At 47.5% G+C, this 20,811-nt stretch overlaps 1 protein-coding gene across 4 annotated transcripts in view; it reads right to left on the bottom strand.

Annotated features, from left to right (window-relative positions):
• Positions 1–1,754: 1,754 nt before the first annotated feature.
• SF1 (splicing factor 1) overlaps positions 1,755–20,811 on the bottom strand; it is a 116,361-nt gene continuing 97,304 nt past the window's right edge. For 3 of the 4 annotated variants that reach the window (XM_086938088.1, XM_086938089.1, XM_086938091.1), the window contains exon 12: positions 1,755–3,485. In XM_086938088.1, coding sequence (XP_086794214.1) covers positions 3,166–3,485 — 320 coding nt within the window. In that variant the 3' untranslated portion in view covers positions 1,755–3,165. Of the gene's footprint in view, positions 3,486–3,763; positions 3,880–20,811 lie in introns of all 4 variants that reach the window. The other variant, XM_086938090.1, reaches the window with a different exon arrangement.

The raw sequence follows: 20,811 nt of genomic DNA, 5'->3' as shown, positions 1-20,811 counted from the left end.
ACCCATGTGGCGGCGCCATAGACTATTCAATCTCCGACGAGGCATCCGCCCGTGGGGGGACGAGAGGGTCCAGAAGAGGGACGAGAGGGTCCCGAAGAGGGACTAGGGGTCCCCACCCAGCCCTGAAGTGGGACGAAGAGGGTCCACCGACCCCTGTGGATCCGCATGGTCCAGCCGCTGCCGGCACCTCGGCTTTAGACAGGACCGAAGGGCTCGGGATAAGAACGGAGCCCCGACGACCTCCCGCAACACCACAGGGACTCCCGCTGGAGTTTGTGGCGAGGTAGAGACACCGTGGCCTGAAGGATGTGCCCCGGAAGAGCCACACCCCAAAAGCACCACATCATCCAAGCCTGGATCCGAACCAGTCAGCGCCACGGCCGAAGCCACCGGAGGGTCCCGCACAAGGCAAGCGATCCGCCGACACCCGGGAGGAGGAGACACCAGCGAGGCCTGCAAAGCCACTGCGTGTCTCCATCTGGATACTCAACGCCCCTGCACCAGGAAACGGTCGATAGGATGACACACTGGGCCGCATCACCAGCGGAGAGCCCATGCCCCCGGCAGGCCGGAAACCAGCCCCGGGGGACAAACTGTGAGACTTACCCACTGGGGAGCGATGCTCACGTGACATCGGAGAAGGGCTAGGACGACGACCACGGCTGTACCTGAAGCAGTCTGCCGAAGCAGACCGAGGGGAGGACGTAGACCTGGAGAGACGCGCCGAGAGAAGTTTCATCCAGAGCTCCAGTCGCGACTTCAACTGTTGGTACACCGCACAATCAGTGGTGCTGTGATCCTCCCCCAAACACCACATAAAAATGAGGTGAGGGTCCGTCACCAACATAAGACGCCCACGCGACATTCAAGTCTTGAAGCCCGAAGGCATTTGTACACTGTTCCACAAAAAGAAGGGACAATGGGAAGAAAAAGAGGGCAAAACAGGCCCGTAGCAAGGACCGGATCCGCGTTGCACGCGGAGAAGGAAAAAATTGACGTAGGCGCGCCAGTGTGGGTCTTATGTGACCTCGCTGATGGCGCGTACGACGCCTGGACAGATTTGCGTGGTGCCGCCCCGCCCCCTGCTCGCAGGGATGCTGTGGCGAAAGTTTTCCGGATCCAGTCTCACGCCTGGGGATAATTCTCTGTGAAGGAATCTGCGGCTAGTAGTCTCTATCAGATTGGCATATACTGTTTGTGTGGCTAGAATTTTGAATGTCTTGCCACTGATTTAACAGTGGACCCACTTTTTTAGGATTAAATTAAAAAATAAACTTTAAGGTTGCATACAGTACTCAGGACTTAAAGAATGTTGTATTCTCTATGGCAGCCCTGTTTCCCAGTGCCAAGAGGCCACTACTGTGGTGCAGGATCACTATACTAAAACATTAGGCCAAAGAAACTGGAGATGCAACAACTGATTAAATTATGTAAGAAAACTTGGGGTGGTCACAAAAATAGTCTTTCATTGATACCTCTAGAGTCCTCTTCACAATGAGATGAGAATATTCAGCATGTTAGATTGAGGAAGAAATTTCAGACATTCCAACTTTAAATAGGAGAGAATCTCATGGTAAATGACAGCAAAAGTCACTGAGCAAATGTATTGTGAAAGCATATGGTAAAAACGCGAACACTGTGCTCCAGCCATAGGTGTCTGAAATGAGATCCCCATGCAACACCAGCAAGCAATTAAAAAAGCCCCTCACCTACAGACAATTCCTCATTCATTTTGGTTTAATAAAGCACACATATTTAAAAACAAAATTTATTTTTTGCAACATCCCATTTAATGTGGTTTAATACACAAAAAGCAAAATAGCCTCCGTCTAGATAAACTGAAATGAAGAGCATTCACACATTATTGTTAACATTAATCACTGGGCTTTAACAGCAGAGCAATCAGTGCACCTGGGTGACCCACTGGCAAACCCACTAAGAAAAACACTGACTTCAGGGAAGGAACTAGAAAATGGAGCTCAGTCCATTCTCTCGACCACCTCCTCCATATACATGAGAACTCTCCAAGGATAGCATTACTCTCAGGAATGGAGCAATGCCAGAAATTTAAAAGGTGCACCTTGAATTATACCATAACTGTCAAGTTGTGGCACCGTGCCATCATAAATAGAAAAATGTTGACTACACCTCATCAAATCATCTACTGAGGAATAAGCAGCGTAACATTTTTATTTAGTTTCAGGAGGGAGAGGGAATTTCCTAATTTACAAAAATAGAATAAGGATGAAAACTGTGCAAATGAAACTAGCATATGCTTCCATTGCAGATCCAAAAGCATGAAAGCAGAGCTAGAATTTAAACAAGGGTGCCAAATGTTGGGCCTGTACATATATTACATATATTAAGTATCTAGTACGAGTCAATGCACCAGACTGATCAGTTACCTAGGTGCTTTGTACATAAGCCATATATTCACCAATGGCCATTGGACTATTATGTGCCATCAAAGGATTTTACCTATATTTTGAGCAGGTTTCCTATGACCAGATCAATGTACTATAACCTACACCAACTACAAAGAAATAGAACTTTAGAAAATATATGTATGTGTGTGTATATATATATATATATATATATATATATATATACACATATATATACATATATATACACACATACACACATGCTCACTAAATTTGGACGACATTAGAATGTCAATAAGAGTCTCAGTACCCTGGTATGGTTGTCCCACATTAATTAACCAAATCCGTATTTTCCATGAGCATTTCAGTTCACCGAGAGTCCATATCATGGAAGTATGCTCATACCAAATATCAAGTCCAGTAATGGGAATGCCGCATCTTGAGCTGCTATAATATTCTGTGAGGTAATTACAGTCACAAGTCCTACTACTGAACATTACCTGCAGGATGTTGCATGGATTGCCAAATGAGTATCAGAACTTCGAGTAAGTCTCTGATAAAGTAGCGCCATGGGAGGAGGCAGTTTGTTACAAATATACTGAGGCAAACAAAGGACAAAGCAAGATCCATTGTAATCAAGGTGAAGAAAGCAGAGGACACTTGTGTGGAAATCTTCAAAATTTTCAGCATGGTTGAACTCATCACTTCAATGTCCTACTTCGGTCATAAGACTGGCCTTCATCCTTCAAAAAAAGCTGTTTTCTCTTCAGAAAACCATTGTCTAGTTCTGCGGTGGGGGAGGTGGTGGAGCAGGCATTCCAAACTGAGGAATACCTATTCCCATCATGGTGACAAAGTTGGGATGATCTGCTGGTGGTGGTGGAGGTGGAGGTGGAGGCGTTGCATACATCATGCCTGTGGTGCCAGGTGGCGGCGGAGGCAGAGAAGGTGGCACAACTGATGGCAGGGGAGGTTGAATCCCAGGAGGTACTAAGGGCAGATTTCCTGGCATCTGAGATGCAGACGTGGAGCCTGCAGTGGATCCCGGTTGCTGCTGCCATGGTGGAATGGATGTGGTGACTGTGGATGTGCTAGTAGTGTCTACAGAGCAGAGAAAACAAAATGATTAAAATTATAGCCTAAAACAAATAAACCTACGGGAGTTTAAAGTCTCATCAGGCTGTTATGCTAGCAAAACAGTACCCAGATTAACTGCACAGTGACAATGGAAGAGATACTCCTATTGGAATTCTGCATCGTTATCAAAATTGCTAATCAGGAGCAGAATCCAAAACCCCCAGAGAAACAGATTCCTGGTGGACAAACATGCGCGTTATCCCAGCCTCCTGAGAATCCAAGTTGCGCATGCGCAAATTTACCTACAAATAATCGTGAGGCAGCTGAGGTAGGAAGAAGAGGTGCTGCCTGCCTTCTGGGGCCCCGCCATGCTGTTCCGGCCGCACCCGATGCTCAAGAATAGGACCAGAGTCTCGGACTGTAAGCAATAAATTACACAACCTAAAAATGCAGTGAAACTGTGTTCTTTATACACCCAACCATTTCCCCAAGACAAGCAAAGCAGCACAACATTTAATTTCTTCAAAATAACTGGAAACCAATAAAGTAGGTTACTTATAATCGGGGCTTTATATTCTGGGATTTTAACAGCAATCTACCTCTGACCGCTATAGTAAAAAGAGCTACTATGTAAAACAGAGACCAGGTGAGCAAGACTGGAAGTGATGCCTGGTTACGGACATCTACAGAAAGTGTCTCTTAAGTATCAAGATAGAAACATACCTCAGTTCGAAACAAAATACAGAATTACAAGAATTTCTTCCTTTTGCTCTGAAAGTGTAAAAACGATTCTACACCAACTCAAACATGCCCCAATACACTAGTAGGTTGTAAAACATGAACCAAACAGATGACCTGGTAACAGCCATTTGAAATGAAGTTCTAATTACAGCAAAGAATGCTTTGACTCTTGAAAAGACTTTATGGCCAATAGGAATGCCAAATTCTAGTGCTTAGATTTGCTTATATCACATCATTGACCTTTGCGGACTGAAAAAGCTACTAGTCAAAAAACGTTAACTAACCTACCCTTAAGACAATGACAGAAATAGCAGAAAACAAATAGTTACCTTGGAGCAAAACCATAACATTTTAAAGTCGCTCAATGAGCCTAAAGCTCTTATTGCAAACACTACCTTATTTTAAGAACACAAAAGCGTAGGATGTCATCAACACTACAGAGCTGACAGATCATTACATTTTTCGTACACAGTTTTCAGGAGCCCAGTCATGCTTTCAAGAGTTAGCCCGCTACCAAGTTCGAAATTTGAAAGCTTAAGCACTTTAAACATAAGATTGTACACACCAATGTTAATAAATTATGCAGACCTGAAAAGCAAGTTAATGAAATACAATCCTAATTCATTATGGGCACCCTGAATAAAAAATAAAAATGTATCTGTGTGTATATGACTTTTCACATCTGTCGCTGAAGATCACGTCAATCGCTAGTAAATAAAAATATTAACAAAAAACAATTAGCAAACTTTCACTTTATATTCAAATGTTTATTGACAGGGACAGAGCTTTGCTGTGATCACCTACAACGCAAATGGAACTCCTGTTATTTAAAACTAGGATGGCACCCAGCCTTAACATTTTTTGTATTTTTTTTTAAATGATAGTTACCTGTAACAGCTTTTCATTAGCGTTGGTATAGGACAGGTTTATTTGCTTCAAATAATCCCCCTTCAGACTAAGAATCTTTAGAGCACAAAACCATTTGGGATGCACTCAATATTACTCCCATTAAAATTATCTGCTTTTTCAACTTAAGTGTGGATGGGCTTTCAGTTCTATGACAGACGATTTAGAACATGCCATAATTCCTTTGACCCATCAGGGAGGAAGCCTGGTTGCATGCAACACCAATAAACAGTTTAATGCCGCTCAACTAAAGTTCTAGTTGTATAATTGTGCTCTAGCCCAGAACCTTTCATTGATTCGCACTTTGAAAACTTAACTTGATGGGACCTCAGGATGGGGAGGCTTCAAAAGAACAGTGTTCAATATACCCTATACCTGTCCGCTCTAACAGCCATTTACAAGCAGCAATGCCTGCTGAAAATATGTGGATAGTTTCACATTTACAAAGAAGAATGTGTAAGCACAGAAGGCAGCAGCCCTACCATAAATTTAGTGTAGTGAACTCTGACAGCTCTCTACAATATCATCCATAAACTTTGTCATTTTCATGCTTCGTATATTTCAAAAGTAAATCACTCCAGAGGCAGCCATGTGGAACTTGAATGTTTTAATTTGCATTTTCAAATGTCTAATGTTGCCGAAGCTTTACCACAGACATGTGCTTTCAACATCCTGTCGAACAACCAGTGTCAAAACCCAATGCATTTCGAACGTAATGTTAGTTCTTCCTCAGGGCACTGGAAAAAATAGATAAAGGGCCACAAACAGATATTTAAAAAATGAAAATTTCATAATATTAAAACATACGATGAATTTCCCGACACTCCATCCTATCCTGCTATCCGTACACCTAAGTTTATCAACGTCCTTTAATGCCCCACAATAACAGTTTCCCGATGTTTTTATGAATCACACGCTATCTACAACTTCCCCCTTTAAAAACCTAAACTAACCCTCATGACATGCTAAAGACTCGATCCGAATGGTTTACTCTCCCCACACCCCTGACTGGTCCTATATTAAATGCCACTTTGTGAAGTTATAAAATCTACCTGATCTCAGTAAAAGCCGGTGGATTATAGCGAGTCTGCTCTCCGATGTACCATGAGCCTAGCCAGAGCTACCATCAGCCTAAGTTTTCCCTTCAAACTTGTCCTTAATAACCTCCAAACCCATATTTTGCAAATTAGTTCCTTGATTAGCATCACGTGATTCTTAACGGTCTCCGTGTGTTCTCTTTGGCAAGCAACCTAGCAGGAAAACTACCCTTCCCATCATACACTATAAAAATTATGCTTAAACGGAAGTGTTCAATCACTGCCAGCATAATCCTATTGTAAATAAAATCATTATAACAAACCGATTACAAATGAACATAATCGGCTTTAAACTAAGTGAATACCTGCATTCAAACAATGACTAGCAAGTACAATAAATTATCAAGAAACAGTGCAATTTCAAACATGCAGAAGTAGTAGATAGCGTGTGATTCATAAAAACATCGGGAAACGGTTATTGTGGGGCATTAAAGGACGTTGATAAACTTAAGTGTACGGATAGCAGGATAGGATGGAGTTTTGGGAAATTCATCGTATGTTTTAATATTATGAAATAAATTTTCATTTTTTAAATATCTGTTTGTGGCCCTTTATCTATTTTTTCCAGTGCCCCTGAGGAAGAATGCAAATGCTACTTACCAGTATGCATCTGTTCTTGGCATGTAGGGCTGCTGACATTCATATCTGTGCATAGACCGCCACCTAGTGTTGGGTCCGGATGATTGCACATTGTTGTCCTGGAAGAGTCTTCGAAGTATCACGAGATAGGTGGCTCCTCCCCTGGACTACAGTGCGCATGGGCATCGCCTCCATCCCCAGATTGTTTTTAGCCATTGGCAGAGATGGAGTGAAGAATGTGAGTGATGACCATGCTATGAGCATATGTGTTTTGTATGAATGAATACTGCAGCTGCTACAGGCGCCGGGGAGGAGGGCGGGCGATATGAATGTCAGCAGCCCTACATGCCAAGAACAGATGCATACTGGTAAGTAGCATTTGCAGTTCGAGGCATGTGGGCTGCTGAATTCATATCTGTGCATAGAATACATAGCAGTCCCTCCATTAACGGCGGCCGCCCGTGCCAGCTGCAGCAGTCTGAAAAAGCGTTTTTAGAACAGCCTGACCAACAGCTGCCTGCTGTTTGGAATGCACGTCTACACAGTAGTGCTTAGTGAAAGTATGTGTGGTAGACCATGTGGCTGCCCTACAGATATCTTCTAAGGGAATGTTACCTAGGAAAGCCATAGAGGCCCCTAACTTCCTAGTGGAGTGGGCCCTCGGTGGGATAGTGAGAGTGCGCTTAGCTTTAGCGTAGCAGATCTGAATGCACTTTACTATCCATCTAGCAATCCCCGCTTTGGAGATAGCGTTTCCCTTGTGTTGTGTGGCAAAAGCAACAAAAAGCTGTTTGGTTTTGCGGAAATCTTTCGTCCTGTCCACATAGTACATCAAGGCCCTTTTCACATCAAGGGTGTGGAGCATGCGCTCCGCCAGCGTTTCTGGGTTCTGGAAAAACACCGGCAACTCAATTGTTTGGTTTATGTGGAATTGTGAGACCACTTTGGGTAAGAATTTAGGGTTAGTGCGGAGCACCACCCTGTTAGCATGTACCTGGAAGAAAGGTTCTTGGATGGTGAGCGCCTGCAGTTCGCTAACCCTCCGTAGCGATGTAATTGCTACTAAGAACGCAACCTTCCAAGTTAAAAACTGGAGCTCACAAGAGTGCAGTGGCTCAAAGGGAGGACCCATCAGCCTTGTAAGAACCACATTGAGGTTCCATTCCGGAGCTGGTGGAGTCCTTGGTGGAATGACCCTTTTGAGTCCTTCCAGAAAGGCCTTGATAGCAGGGACCTTAAAGAGTGACAGGTGCTGCCTATTCTGGAGGTATGCTGCCATAGCAGACAGGTGAATGCGGATGGAAGAGTACGCTAGATTACATCGATACAGGTGAAAAAGGTAACATATGATGTTTTGAATGGAAGCATCTAGCGGGTCAATGTCGTGGTTCACACAGTAGATGACAAACCTCTTCCATTTAGCCGCATAACAAGCTCTAGTAGTGGGCTTCCTTGCCTCCCGAATGATGTCCATGCAATCGGGAGGAAGATTAAGGTAGCCGAACTCTAGGACTTCAGGAGCCAGATCGCCAGGTTGAGCTGTTGCGGATCTGGGTGCTGAATGTCGCCATGGCTCTGCGTCAGAAGGCTGGGAGTGAGATGAAGCCTTTGATGCGGTACCACAGACAGTTCTAGAAACGTGGTGTACCATGGTTGGCGAGCCCACGTTGGAGCAACCAGGATGAGAGTCATCGAGTGTTGCCTGAGCTTGCGTGCCACCAGCGGTATCAGAGGAGCTGGGGGAAAAGCGTACGCAAATCTGCCTGACCAGTTCATCCACATCGCATTGCCCTGTGATTGGGGGTGTGGGAACCTGGCGGCGAAGCTTTGGCATTTTGCGTTCTCCTTTGTGGCGAACAGGTCTATCTCTGGATGACCCCACTTTTGGAAGTACGGTTGGAGTACTGATGGATGTATCTCCCACTCGTGCATTTGATGGCTGTGTCTGCTGAGCAGATCCGCCATCTGATTGTCCTTGCCCGGGAGATGCTCTGCCATGAGGAAGATGTTCCTCTGAATGGCCCACTTCCACATGCTCTGAGCCAGGTGAGACAGCTGTGGAGAATGTGTGCCTCCCTGCTTCTGAATGTAGTACATGGCCGTCATGTTGTCCGTCCGGATCAACACTACTTTGTTGCACAGATGTACTTTGAACGCCTTTAAGGCCATGAAGATTGCCATCAGTTCCAACACATTGATGTGCATCTTCCTTTGCTGTAGTGTCCATAGTCCCTGCACTGTGTATTGGAGTACATGCGCTCCCCATCCTTGGAGAGAGGCGTCCGTTGTCAGGATAATCTGTGGCACAGGCTCTTGGAATGGTCGGCCCTTGCAAAGGTTTTGTGGATTCCACCAATGCAGAGAGTTGTATGCCCGACCGCTCACCAACACTAGGTCTGTCAGTTGCCCATGAGCCTGAGTCCACTGACGTGCCAGGCACTCCTGAAGCGGACGCATATGTAGTCTCGCGTGCGGGACAATGGAGATGCAGGAGGCCATCATGCCTATCAACTGCATGAACACTTTCGCTGGAAGCGAATGTTGAGGCCTGAATCGTTGGATCAGCGTTTGGATACTGGCGATTCTCACTGAATTTGGCTGCGCAGTGGCTGCCAGAGTGTTTATCGTCGCGCCCAGATACTGCCGTACATGGGCGGGCTGGAGATGGGATTTTGGGTAGTTCCGAGAGAATCCCAGATCGTGCAGGAGATGAATGGTGCGGGACACGTGGTCGGCGCACTGCTGTTCTGTTTTTGCCTGAATGAGCCAGTCGTCCAGATAAGGATAGACGTGGACGTTTTGGCGTCGTAGATGCCCCGCCACAGTCGCCAGGCACTTTGTAAAGACTCTTGGCGCTGTGGTGACCCCGAACGGCAGGACTGAACTGGTAATGCTGGTCTAAGATTGTGAATCTGAGATACTTCCTGTGGGAAGGATGCAGGGGAATATGAAAATAAGCATCCTTCAGATCCAGCGTAGCCAGAAAGTCCCCCTGTTGAAGCAGGGGAAGCACTTGCTGCAACGTGAGCATATGGAAGTGCTCCGAGAGGATGTACCAGTTCAGAGGCCTGAGGTCCAGGATCGGCCTGAGCGATCCGTCCTTTTTGGGGATCAAAAAATACAGGGAGTAAACCCCTGTTCCCCGCTCTTGCAATGGAACGAGCTCTATCGCCCCTTTTTGCAGCATAACTAGAACTTCTTGCTGCAACAAGGTCAAGTGCTCGCCGGACATAGGACGGCTTCTTGGCGGTATGTCCGGTGGAATGGACGTAAGCTCTAGACAGTACCCGTACTGGATAAGAGACCTCACCCACCTGTCTGTGGTGATGGACTTCCACGCTGGCAGGAACTGCTGGAGTCTCCCCCCGACCGGTGTTGTGTGATCGGGGGGCAGTGACAAGACGTCACTGCTTGTTGGTGGTGGTGGACCTGGAGCCATTGTTTCCACGTCCCCTGCCTTTGATATTATTGCCTCTGTAACCACCTCTACCCTTGTTGTTATACGAGGGCTGGGTGTTACCCTTGTAATATTGTGTGGACTGGGATGCCTGCCCCCGTGAGGTGCCCCTTGAATTTGAGCGGTGAAAGGAACCACCCCGAAACTGCTGACTTTGTAAAGCCCCCATTGACTTGGCAGTTTCGGTATCCTTTTTCATTTTTTCTAGGGAGGCATCCACCTCAGGCCCAAACAGATGGTCAGGATTCACTGTTTGACTCAATATCGTGGTTTGGATGTCGGGTTTGAACCCCGAAATTCTAAGCCAGGCATGGCGTCTAAGTAACACACTTGTATTGATAGCTCTGGAGGCTGTGTCTGCCACGTCTAGGGCACATTTGATGGATGCATTTGTAATGAGTTTACCCTCCTGAATGAGCATCTCTCCTGCCTCCTTGTATTGGTCAGGCAAGTGTTGCAGAATGGCCTCTAATGTGTCATAATGGGCCCTATCATAACGTGCAAGCAGGGCTTGGGTGTTAGATATTCTCCAGATGTTAGCTGCCTGCGCAGCAATGCGTTTGCCTGAGGCCTCAAAGATCTTGGACTCTTTGTCTGGGGGAGGAGCGTCACCAGTAGTCTGAGAATTCGCCCTCTTCCGAGCGTTGGAAACAACCAAGGAGTCCAATGGCAAGTGTCCCTTGATATAAGTGGGATCCGTGGGCGCCGCCTTATATTTCCCGTCGATGCGAGGGTTGACCACCCGCGCCCGGGTGGGCTCTTTGAAAACCTCCGGTGCATGTTTCAGCACCCCTTTAAGCATCGGTAGCGTCTTGACTTGCTTTTCGGCTACCGAGAAGGTGTCGAATAAGAAGTCCGCATCCACGGGGTCCGAGTGTAGCTCGACGTCATGGTTCGCCGCAGCTCTCTCTATTAAAGCATTGAAGGCCGCCGAGTCCTCTGTCGGGGACGTCTTGGCGGCGAAAAGTTGAGTGTCCTGACCCGACTGCGGGTCTTCTGTGTCGCCTCCTGCGGCCCAAGGCACATGCTCCTCCTCCGGATCCGAGTACGCAGGATAGTTGTACTCGGCATCCTCCTCGTCCGCAGCAGCCTCGGGGTAATGCGTCGGTGAGTGTTCCAAGGCCTGTGGGGACACAGGTTCCACCAGAGCCGAAGAGTCCGCAGAGTACTTCTTGTTCTTGAGCGGGATCTTAAAAGGTTCCAACGCCGGCTCCGACGTAATTTTTCGTTTGAGGAGCGACAGTTTTCCGGTGTTGGCGTCGATGATTACCTCACGACGTTCCTCCACCGCAAGCGGCTGGAGCCGAAGCTTCGAGACCACCAAGGCAGCTTTCGGCGTCAATACCTCCTTTGAGTGTCCGCCCTGTTTCGGCGCGAAGGCCTTCGGCGCCGACTTGGGTGGAAGGGTGAAACGAATGGGCGTTTGCTCTTTAGTAGGCTTAGGCGTGAGCGTAGGCACTACAGTGTCCTGAGCGGGAACCACAGTGGACTTTCGGATCCGCTGTAAGGAGTCCCCTACTTTCTTCGTAAAGGCTGCCGAGGGCTGAACCGGCTCGAGCGACCCCTCATCTTCGAGAGCCTGATCGGCGGTAGGCTTCTTCTTCGGGGCCGACGCCCCATGCCTATGCGCGTCGTCGCCCTGACGATTCTTCGGAACCGTCTTCGGGTCCCCGACCCCTTTCGACGCCGACGCGGCCGCGTCGGAGGACTTCGCCTTCGGCGCCGACCCCGAGGGCTTCGGGTCGGCCATTTTGGCGTGGCTCTTCAAGTCGGCCATTTTGGTTTTCTTGGAAGTTGACGCCTCCAGAACTTTCTTTACCAGCGCAACTTTCAGTTTCGGTTTCGCATCCGAGGGTGCGTGACCAGTTGGCTTCACTTTCGTTTTCGTCAACATAAGTGATGTCTTAGAAATGTCCGTGACCGGGCCCGGAGGCGGGGACGTAGGACTACTAGTTAGATCTTGGGTAAGGCCCGAAGGCGATCCCTCGACCTGGGCCGTTCGGAGGGGAATAACCCCCGAGTCTGATTGGGGATGCTCCTCCTCTGAGCTATCTCCCATCGTGGCACAAGCCAGATCGTCGTCCCCTACCTCGTCGGAGACTTCGCCAAAGTCCTCCTCACCCGCGTCGTAGGTCTCCTCCTCGGACGCGGGGCCAGAGTCCGACCCTCGCACGTCGTCTTCTCCCTCGACAGATTCCTGGAAAATGTCATCTGGTGGGGGCGCCGAAGCCGACAACTGAGCCTGGAGCCGATTGGCCCGGCGAATCTTTAAAGTTTTCTTGCTTCGGAACTTCGAACACGCCATGCAGGTGTCTTCGCGGTGATCCGGCGACAAACAGGTATTGCACACAGGGTGCACGTCGAGGTGTGAATATTTGGAGTGACACAGCGGACACTTTTTGAATGGAGTCCGCTCCATAGCAAAGTTGTAGAGTAGGCCCGTCCGCGCCGAAAGCACGTGGAAGGGCAGCAAGAGATCGGAGCTGAGAGTCAGAAAGAAGCCCGTACGCGACTATACCGACGCCCAGCCTAAAGACCTTTTGGTCTCGAGTAGAAGTTGAACAACTATCGGTTCCGACAGAGGGAACCGAAACACATCCGAACCCAATGGCGGAAAAAAACAATCTGGGGATGGAGGCGATGCCCATGCGCACTGTAGTCCAGGGGAGGAGCCACCTATCTCGTGATACTTCGAAGACTCTTCCAGGACAACAATGTGCAATCATCCGGACCCAACACTAGGTGGCGGTCTATGCACAGATATGAATTCAGCAGCCCACATGCCTCGAACCTAACATTACGTTCGAAATGCATTGGGTTTTGACACTGGTTGTTCGACAGGATGTTGAAAGCACATGTCTGTCGTAAAGCTTCGGCAACATTAGACATTTGAAAATGCAAATTAAAACATTCAAGTTCCACCTGGCTGCCTCTGGAGTGATTTACTTTTGAAATATACAAAGCGTGAAAAATGACGAAAAGTTTATGGATGAATATGGATCAATAGGATGAAACATGATAAAATGACTATTTGCGAGGAATGTTTCCTCATTAATGCAGTGCAGCAGACGGGGACGCAAATCGCGAACCCCTCCTCTCATAATCTTTAGATTACTGTGTTGGGACAAACACAGCCCTGTTTTGCACGCAAGTATCTATTCCAAAAAAAGTTGAAGACTAAAAAGAAAGAAAGGGAAGGGGTGCGCACGCTATTCTTTAATGATGTTTAGCTCTCTACAATCAGCATTTTGACTTGATCATTTATCAATGTTGCCACCTTATCTTGATAAAGTCCGTTTTGGCTTAAGACCAAAATAAGCTAAGTGTTGTCCTGATGTCATATTTTCTTATTCTATCAAGCATTCTCTTGACATCCCACATCTATCAAGTGTTAAGTTCCTAAAAATGGATGGTGAATTGTATTTGCCACAAGGTGGAAAGATAATGTTAACCTCCATTTTATAGTCTTTTGTGCCAGTCAATGCCAAAGAGGTATTGAATACATGGTCTCATTAGCCAAAGAACGTTTTGTCAAACGACAATAATGTTCAGAACTAGAATGTTGCATGTCAAAATGACAATTATGCTATTTCAGGAATGTTTCAGTTTTGCCCTACATGTGTTATATGGAATCCTAGAAAACTGATGTATAACCGTATGGGCCTTGCAGCACTGAGTTGTCTAGGTTTTGAGATTAACAAAACTGTCTTCTTGGGTAGGCTGCCACTGAGAACATGGATTTTTAGAAGACAATTGGAGTCAGACTGCTCAGCCAATTGCAGGGATTTTGATGGACATAGACATCCACTAGAACCAAGGTGCAAAAGAAGCTGCCTGAATTAGAAGGGTTATTTTTATGCTGCAAGAAAACTTCGTGGTACAAAAGGGGGTGGTGATGGACGGAGCATCTGAACCAATCAAATACTCACACCCAGTCAATAGATCTGGGTTTAATCCATCACCGTTCTTTAGCCCACTCTGCCACCCCAGTTCAGACATGGCCATATGCAAATCAGTCTGACCCTGTGCCTCATGGGAACAGTCCAGCCCGAACTGCCAAGCCATGCCTTCCCTGGACCGGAAACAAGCTTCCCAGGACCGGTTTTTGGCATTCCAGCCGTCTTCAGCCCAGCTTGCTTGAATCCAGTGGAACCCAGCAGGTGCCCGACATGCGTGTTGGGAGGCTTGGTGTGGTGCAGTAGTTTGAAAACCTCCTCTCAGTCAGTCTACTAAGTGGGTTGACTCCTCGGCTGCCCTCAGAACTGTAGGACCCCACATTGACTTGGCTAGTTCATTTTCCTTTTTGGAGTGGTTGAAGTGTGTATCTACTGTACTACGAAACGTGTTCCCGTTTAAAGGAGTGCTGATAATGTTGGCGTGAACCTCCTTTTTGAACGGCGAGATTTGCAGCCAAGCATGCTGTTATAGGGTTATCCCTGCCACAAGTTGTCTTTTTGCTGTATTGACTGCTGATTTTAGGCTTGTGTTAGCTATGCTTTTCCATTCGTCTGCGAGGGATCTTGCCCTCTTCTGGTGTTTGTCTGCCAGATGCGCACAGTGTTAATGGACATATCTGAAAGCAGGGCGAGCACTTCCTCCACCATTTCCATCCTTTTACTTTCCTTATCCATGGTTGGTCTGGTGGTGGTAGGTATTAGGTGCTTTTCCTGGCAATGGCTACTATAAGAGAGTCCGCCAATGCATTGCCCCGAACGTATGCTGGGTGTTTTGAAGAACGTTTGTGATGTCCTAAGGGGCGAATGATTTGAAGGATCCACACCTGGCGCAGGTGAATCAGCATCAAAGACTTGCTATTGTCCATCGAAGCCTTCAGAATCCTGGACCCACTGAACAGGTCCTGTGACTGGGACCTCCTTCACACTAGAGCTCTTGCAGCGTCATTGGTGGTTCCAATCTTTTACAACGGTACCCGGGTGGGCTTCTCTTGACTTCTTGGGCTCCTGCTGGATTATCTTGCTCAGTGTCAGAGCTCTCTCCTGCCACTTTTTCGGAGGGAGGTCCTATTCTTTGCTAGATAGTCTGAGGTCTCTCAGTGACTGTTTGCATCTGCCCTTGTCTGGCTGCCTTTGCTTTTCTTGCGCCCTCACTTTTTATGGTTTGAATTCTGTGCAGGCCTTGCAGATATTGGTCTTGCGGTCTCTCGGTAGGCAGAGATTGTATACTATTATTGTCCCTCTGGAAAAGTGTATTCTCCATTACACGGAGCAGGGGGCACCTTTCCGCACATTCATTGTCTCTAGTAAGATTTTCGGTTTTATTTGATTAATCTTTCTTCCCTCTTCCTTTCGGGGATTGGAGAGATACACTGAAGTATCCAAACTCAACGGCGGGATAAAAAAAATATAAGACTATGGAGACCACGCGTGGAGACTTTCGTGAAGGGCAGCTGATGTTAGGAGAGGCTGTACCAGCCACTAAATGGTGATCAATGTAAAGGAAAAACACTATGCAAGGAGAGTTACAGACTCAACCACTAGATGGCGGAAAACTACATGTGATCCCAGAAAAGATTCTCACTGCAAAACTAAAAGAATAGAAAATACAGAAAGTATCAATATGTCAGCCAACTACATGGGTTCAGCAGAGAATCTTGGCCCTCTCCAGTAACTGCTGTGGAGTCAATCTAAACAATAGTGTTGCTCAAATTGATCAGATACCAAACAAACCTCAAATTTGTTTGGATAGGACGGCTTGCATTGTTCCAGTATGATTGGGACTATAAGATAAACTTTAGACTGTCTGGATAATGGGTTTCAAACATGTTCTGCATTAACAGCTATTCAAGTTCAATGAAAATCATCCCAAGATACTAATATTCAGTGTAGTAAAAGTAACCTATTCATTTGAGGCCATGCCCGTGCAGGATTACCAGTAGTGCATCAGGTAGTGTTGACTGCAATAATATAAAAACTGTTTTGTCAATTTCCAATTCCCTCTACATCGTTAAAAAGCAAAACAGTGACAACGCTTCCAACACCAAAGTATTGATAAGCACAGTCAAATAAACAGACATAGGAGAGAGACAAATGATGCAGCAATGCGAAATAGATTGTGCAAGAAGTAAAGGTAAATTATGCAGTGTAATGAGGCACACTGTGATAGTATTACAGTATGTTGTCTTTTGCGCTCATTACTGCAGTTGGTGCAAAGCTTTCATGTCATTAGTAACATTGCAACACTCAAATACACAATAGGCAATTGAAAGGTGCAGGGATGTTGAATTCCTATAGCCCAACACCCAGGACATTATTTGGGGTCAAGATCAACAAGTTTCCATTTGCATTTTGTCCTTGGGACAAGTAGGCCCAACCCCTACAGCACAAACCCTTTCACTGCCAGTTTACAGTAACACATTACGGATCAGGAAAGGGCATGGTCTACCGTTAAGGTAATATTTATATCCATGTGCTAATGCTGTTCAGACTTGTATTTATGGTTTATTAATGCAAAGCCTTTATTATTAGGATGAGGGCTTTAAGTAAAGGCGGTTAGCTCAGACTGCCCTACAGACCGGTTGCAATACAAAAACGTTAACACATTTTCAAAGTTTAGCAATATGAGGCCATGTATAATGCTCTAATAAGATGCAAATATTTGCCGGAGCTTGTAAGCAAGAGGGAGGATTCATTGCATTAAAAAAAAAATGTTCACAAAAGGAAAGAAGGAATAAAACATTTAGCTAAAGTTCTTTAAAAATGCAATGGTGTGGTTATAACAATTTGCATCTGTAACACTGACTACAAGTACACAGACATACTGTCTTGTATAATATGATACAGCCCAAGGTCCCTGCGGCATACCTTTTGGGTTCCCTTGTTTTTTTGTAAACGGGCATTTCCTGTAGGCAGTCAGTGCAGCGAGATGAACCTTAATAGAATGGAAATTAAGGCCAGACAGCGCCAAATACAAAAAGGTATGGAAGGATGACCTCTTCCTTGCATGTCGTCGGATCATAGTTCTTGGACGTGCACCATATGCAGAACCTCTTCCACTTGTAAGCATATGAAGTCCTAGTGGAGGGGCGCTTAGCCTCCTTCAGTAAGTCCATACAATCCTCAGGAAGATTCAAATGGCCATATTGCACTCTCTCAGGAGCCATGCCGCTAAACTCAAAGACGAGAGGTTGGGGTGCACCATCTGCCCCCCGAACTTCGTGAGAAGGTCCGGCCGGCACGTAGCCGTATGTGCGGAAGGAGAGACCGGTGAAACAGATCCGTGAACCACCACTGTCTGGGCCATTCCGTTGCGATGAGGATCATTCACGCCCTGGACTGGGACAGCTTGATGAGCACCGCCGGAATCAGGGGAATGGGCGGAAAAGCGTACACACAAAGCTGTTCGACTAGTTGATGCAGAACGCATTCCCCAGAGTCCCCTGCTGGTAATACCTGGACGTAAAGTCTAGGCATTTGCTGTTTTCGCTGGTGGCGAACAGATCCACGGCTGGAGTGCCCACCTGGCGAACACGTCATCGAGCACTTCGTTGTTTATGACCCACTCGACGTTTTCCTGGATCAGTCTGCTGAGTGCGTCCGCCTGAGCATTCTGCACACCTAGCAGATGGGTAGCAGTTATCGTCAGTCCTCTGGCTAGCAGCCAGTGCCAGACCACCAGCGCCTCCTGTGACAGTGCCCCCCTGCTTGTTGAAGTGATACATCATGGTCGTATTCTCAGTCTGTACAAGCAGAGAGTTGGTCTGGAAGGACTGATGAAAACCCTTCAGCGCCAAGTTAACAGCTCTGAGTTCCAGGAAATTGATGTGGTACGTGGACTCCGTTGGGGACCAAGTGAATTATTTAAACTTACCTCTGCGTTTTTGACCTTTCTCTTGCTTCTGCTGTACTTTTTGGGCAGAAATTTCACAGTTTACTTGTCATAATGCCATTCTTATTCGACAAATGTCCTGACTGTGGGAGGAAAAAGGCAAAGTCTGATACACAGAGTATGTATTCTGTCCCTGCCTGCTTCTCATATCCCTGATACTTGAGCCATCATCTGCAAGACCTTTTCTAGGCCTACCCTGCATGACCGGGAGAAGATTAGACTTCAAAGGATGGAGCAGAGACGACAGGCAACTTCTACAGGGACCTCTGGGCAAGGAGAGGGTAAGTCCTCTACTAAGACCCATACGCCAACCTCTGGTGGGCTCCCCAGTCGAAAACAGGCTGAAAAACGGCGCCGGTGCCCTTCAACGTCAAACTGCTATGACGACGTCGAGAGCATGTATGACGTTGAGCATATGTACAACGCCGATCTGCTCCCCGTCGACCCATGGCTCTGGATCGAAGCGTCGTCCACGCTCCACGTCGAGGGGAAGGACAGCGACAACTCGGCCAGGGTCACCGTCAAAGCACCATCACCGTCTATCAATTTCAAGGCGCCGGCGAGGCGACAACGCCGATTACCATCGACGAGGCGTTATGCATCGAGGAGAAGCTCGGCGTCGAGGAGAAGCTCATCGTTGAGCAGACTGTTAACGTCAAGGAGACGGTTGGCGTCGAAGTCGACGAGAAGATAAACGTCGAGAAGCCATCAAAGAAGCTAGGCGTCGAGGGCCACAGACCCCTCCCAGTCGTCCTCACCTTCCAGTGGCTGCCAGTCAGGGCAGAGAGGAACACCAGGAAAGAACAGTGGTACAAAAGTACTGGTCGGCGCCGGCCTGGCTCAGTGCCCAAGTCTGGTGAGAGGCTGGGGTCGACCCTGGTTGGAGGCACAACCAGCATCCGGGGCATCGTCTCTGGAATCGAGGCATGGGAAGGTACAGTGAGGTTGACTGGCAAAGATCCGGATCCAGGCCTGGATCCCCAGGGGCCCTACGGCACCAGAGCCTAAGTCGCCAGCCTCGAAGGCCCATGGCCTCCAGCCGAGTTATACCACATCGCAGTCGTGTTGTCCGTCAGGACCTGAACCGACTGACCGCGAATGAAAGGGAGGAAGGCCTTGAGCGCCAAATGGATCGCCCGCAATTCCAGAAGGTTGATGTGGAGACCAAAGACCCTTGACCTCAGATCCCTCAAATTAGCACCCCCACCCTAGGGTAGATGCATCAGTTATCACGGTGGAAGGCTTTCCTTGAAACAGATTGCCTTTCACGCAGCACCAACTCAGATCCGCTTCAGCTTCTCTCGAGATCCTCACAGACTCCCTGAGATTTCCGTTGTGTTGATACCACAGCCTGCGGAGGCACCACTGGAGTGCCCTCATGTGCCAGCGTCCATGGTTGACCAACAGAATGCAGGAAGTCATCAGACCGAGCAGACTAAGAACCTTCAGGATTGGAACGACCGCTCCATTGTAAAATAAAGGAATCATTTGCTGTATGTCGCAAATCCTTTGAGGAGGAAGGAATGCCCGACACACAGTTGTATCCAGTACATCACCTATGAACAGGTTGCGCTGGGACGGCACCAGTTGAGATTTGGGTACATTTATCGAAAATCCCAATCTGTACAACTGTGTTGTGATTTGCAGATGAGGGAGCACTTTCTCTGGAGATTCTGCTTTGATCAGCCAATCGTCCAGATAAGGGAATACTGGTATCCCTGACCTTCTGAGATGTGCTGCCACCACAGCCATCACATTGGTGAAGACTCTAGGTGCAGTAGTAATACCAAACCGAAGGACCCCAAACTGGTAATGCTGAGAACCCACCGTGAAATGGAGATACTTCCTGTGTGACTTCAGGATGGGGATGTGAAAATATGCATCCTGCAAGTCGATCAACACCATCTAGTCTTCTTCCAGCAGCGCTTGAAGAGCCTGCGCAAGGGTGAGCATCGTGAACTTTTCCTGCTTCAGAAAGAGGTTCAAGATCCAGAGGTCCAGGATTGGACGAAGTCTGCCATCCTTCTTGGGGATCAGGAAATACCGGGAGGTGCATCCCTGACTTCTTTCCTGCTCCGGAACTACCTCTATCGCACCTTTTCTTAGTAACGTCAGGACTTCCTCCTGCAGAAGTAGTAGGTGGTCCTCTGAGCAAAACCCTTGGCAAGGAGGGTAATTCGGAGGGAATTCCCGAAAGGGAAGAGCATACCCATTCTCTACGAGATTGAGAACCCAAAAGGTCCGATGTGACCTTTTCCCACAAAGGTCCGATGTGACCTATTCCCACAAAGGTCCGATGTGACCTATTCCCACAAAGGTCCGATGTGACCTATTCCCACAAAGGTCCGATGTGACCTATTCCCACAAAGGTCCGATGTGACCTATTCCCACAAAGGTCCGATGTGACCTATTCCCAATCTCGTAGAAAATAGGTAAGCCGACCCCCCACAGGACCCGCATGATCCAGAATGGCGGATCTAGGGCGGCTTTGCTGAGGTTGGAGAGGGGTGGGAAGAGGAAGAGGAGGAGGAAGCTTGACGTCCACGAGGACGAGCTCTTGGTCTGCCCCTGTACGATCTGTACAGCGGATTGTAGACCCAAAGACTTGGCTGTTGCTCTATCTTTGAATCTTTCCAATGCAGCATCAGCCTTTTCCCCCAAAAAGCCCGAGCCATCAAAAGGCAGATCCACTAAGGCAGCCTGGACATCAGCAGAGAATTCGGAA

The sequence above is a fragment of the Lissotriton vulgaris genome, chromosome 9, assembly GCF_964263255.1.
Source record: "Lissotriton vulgaris chromosome 9, aLisVul1.2, whole genome shotgun sequence".
NCBI lineage: Eukaryota > Metazoa > Chordata > Amphibia > Caudata > Salamandridae > Lissotriton > Lissotriton vulgaris.
This window is presented reverse-complemented; position numbering and strand designations above follow the sequence as displayed.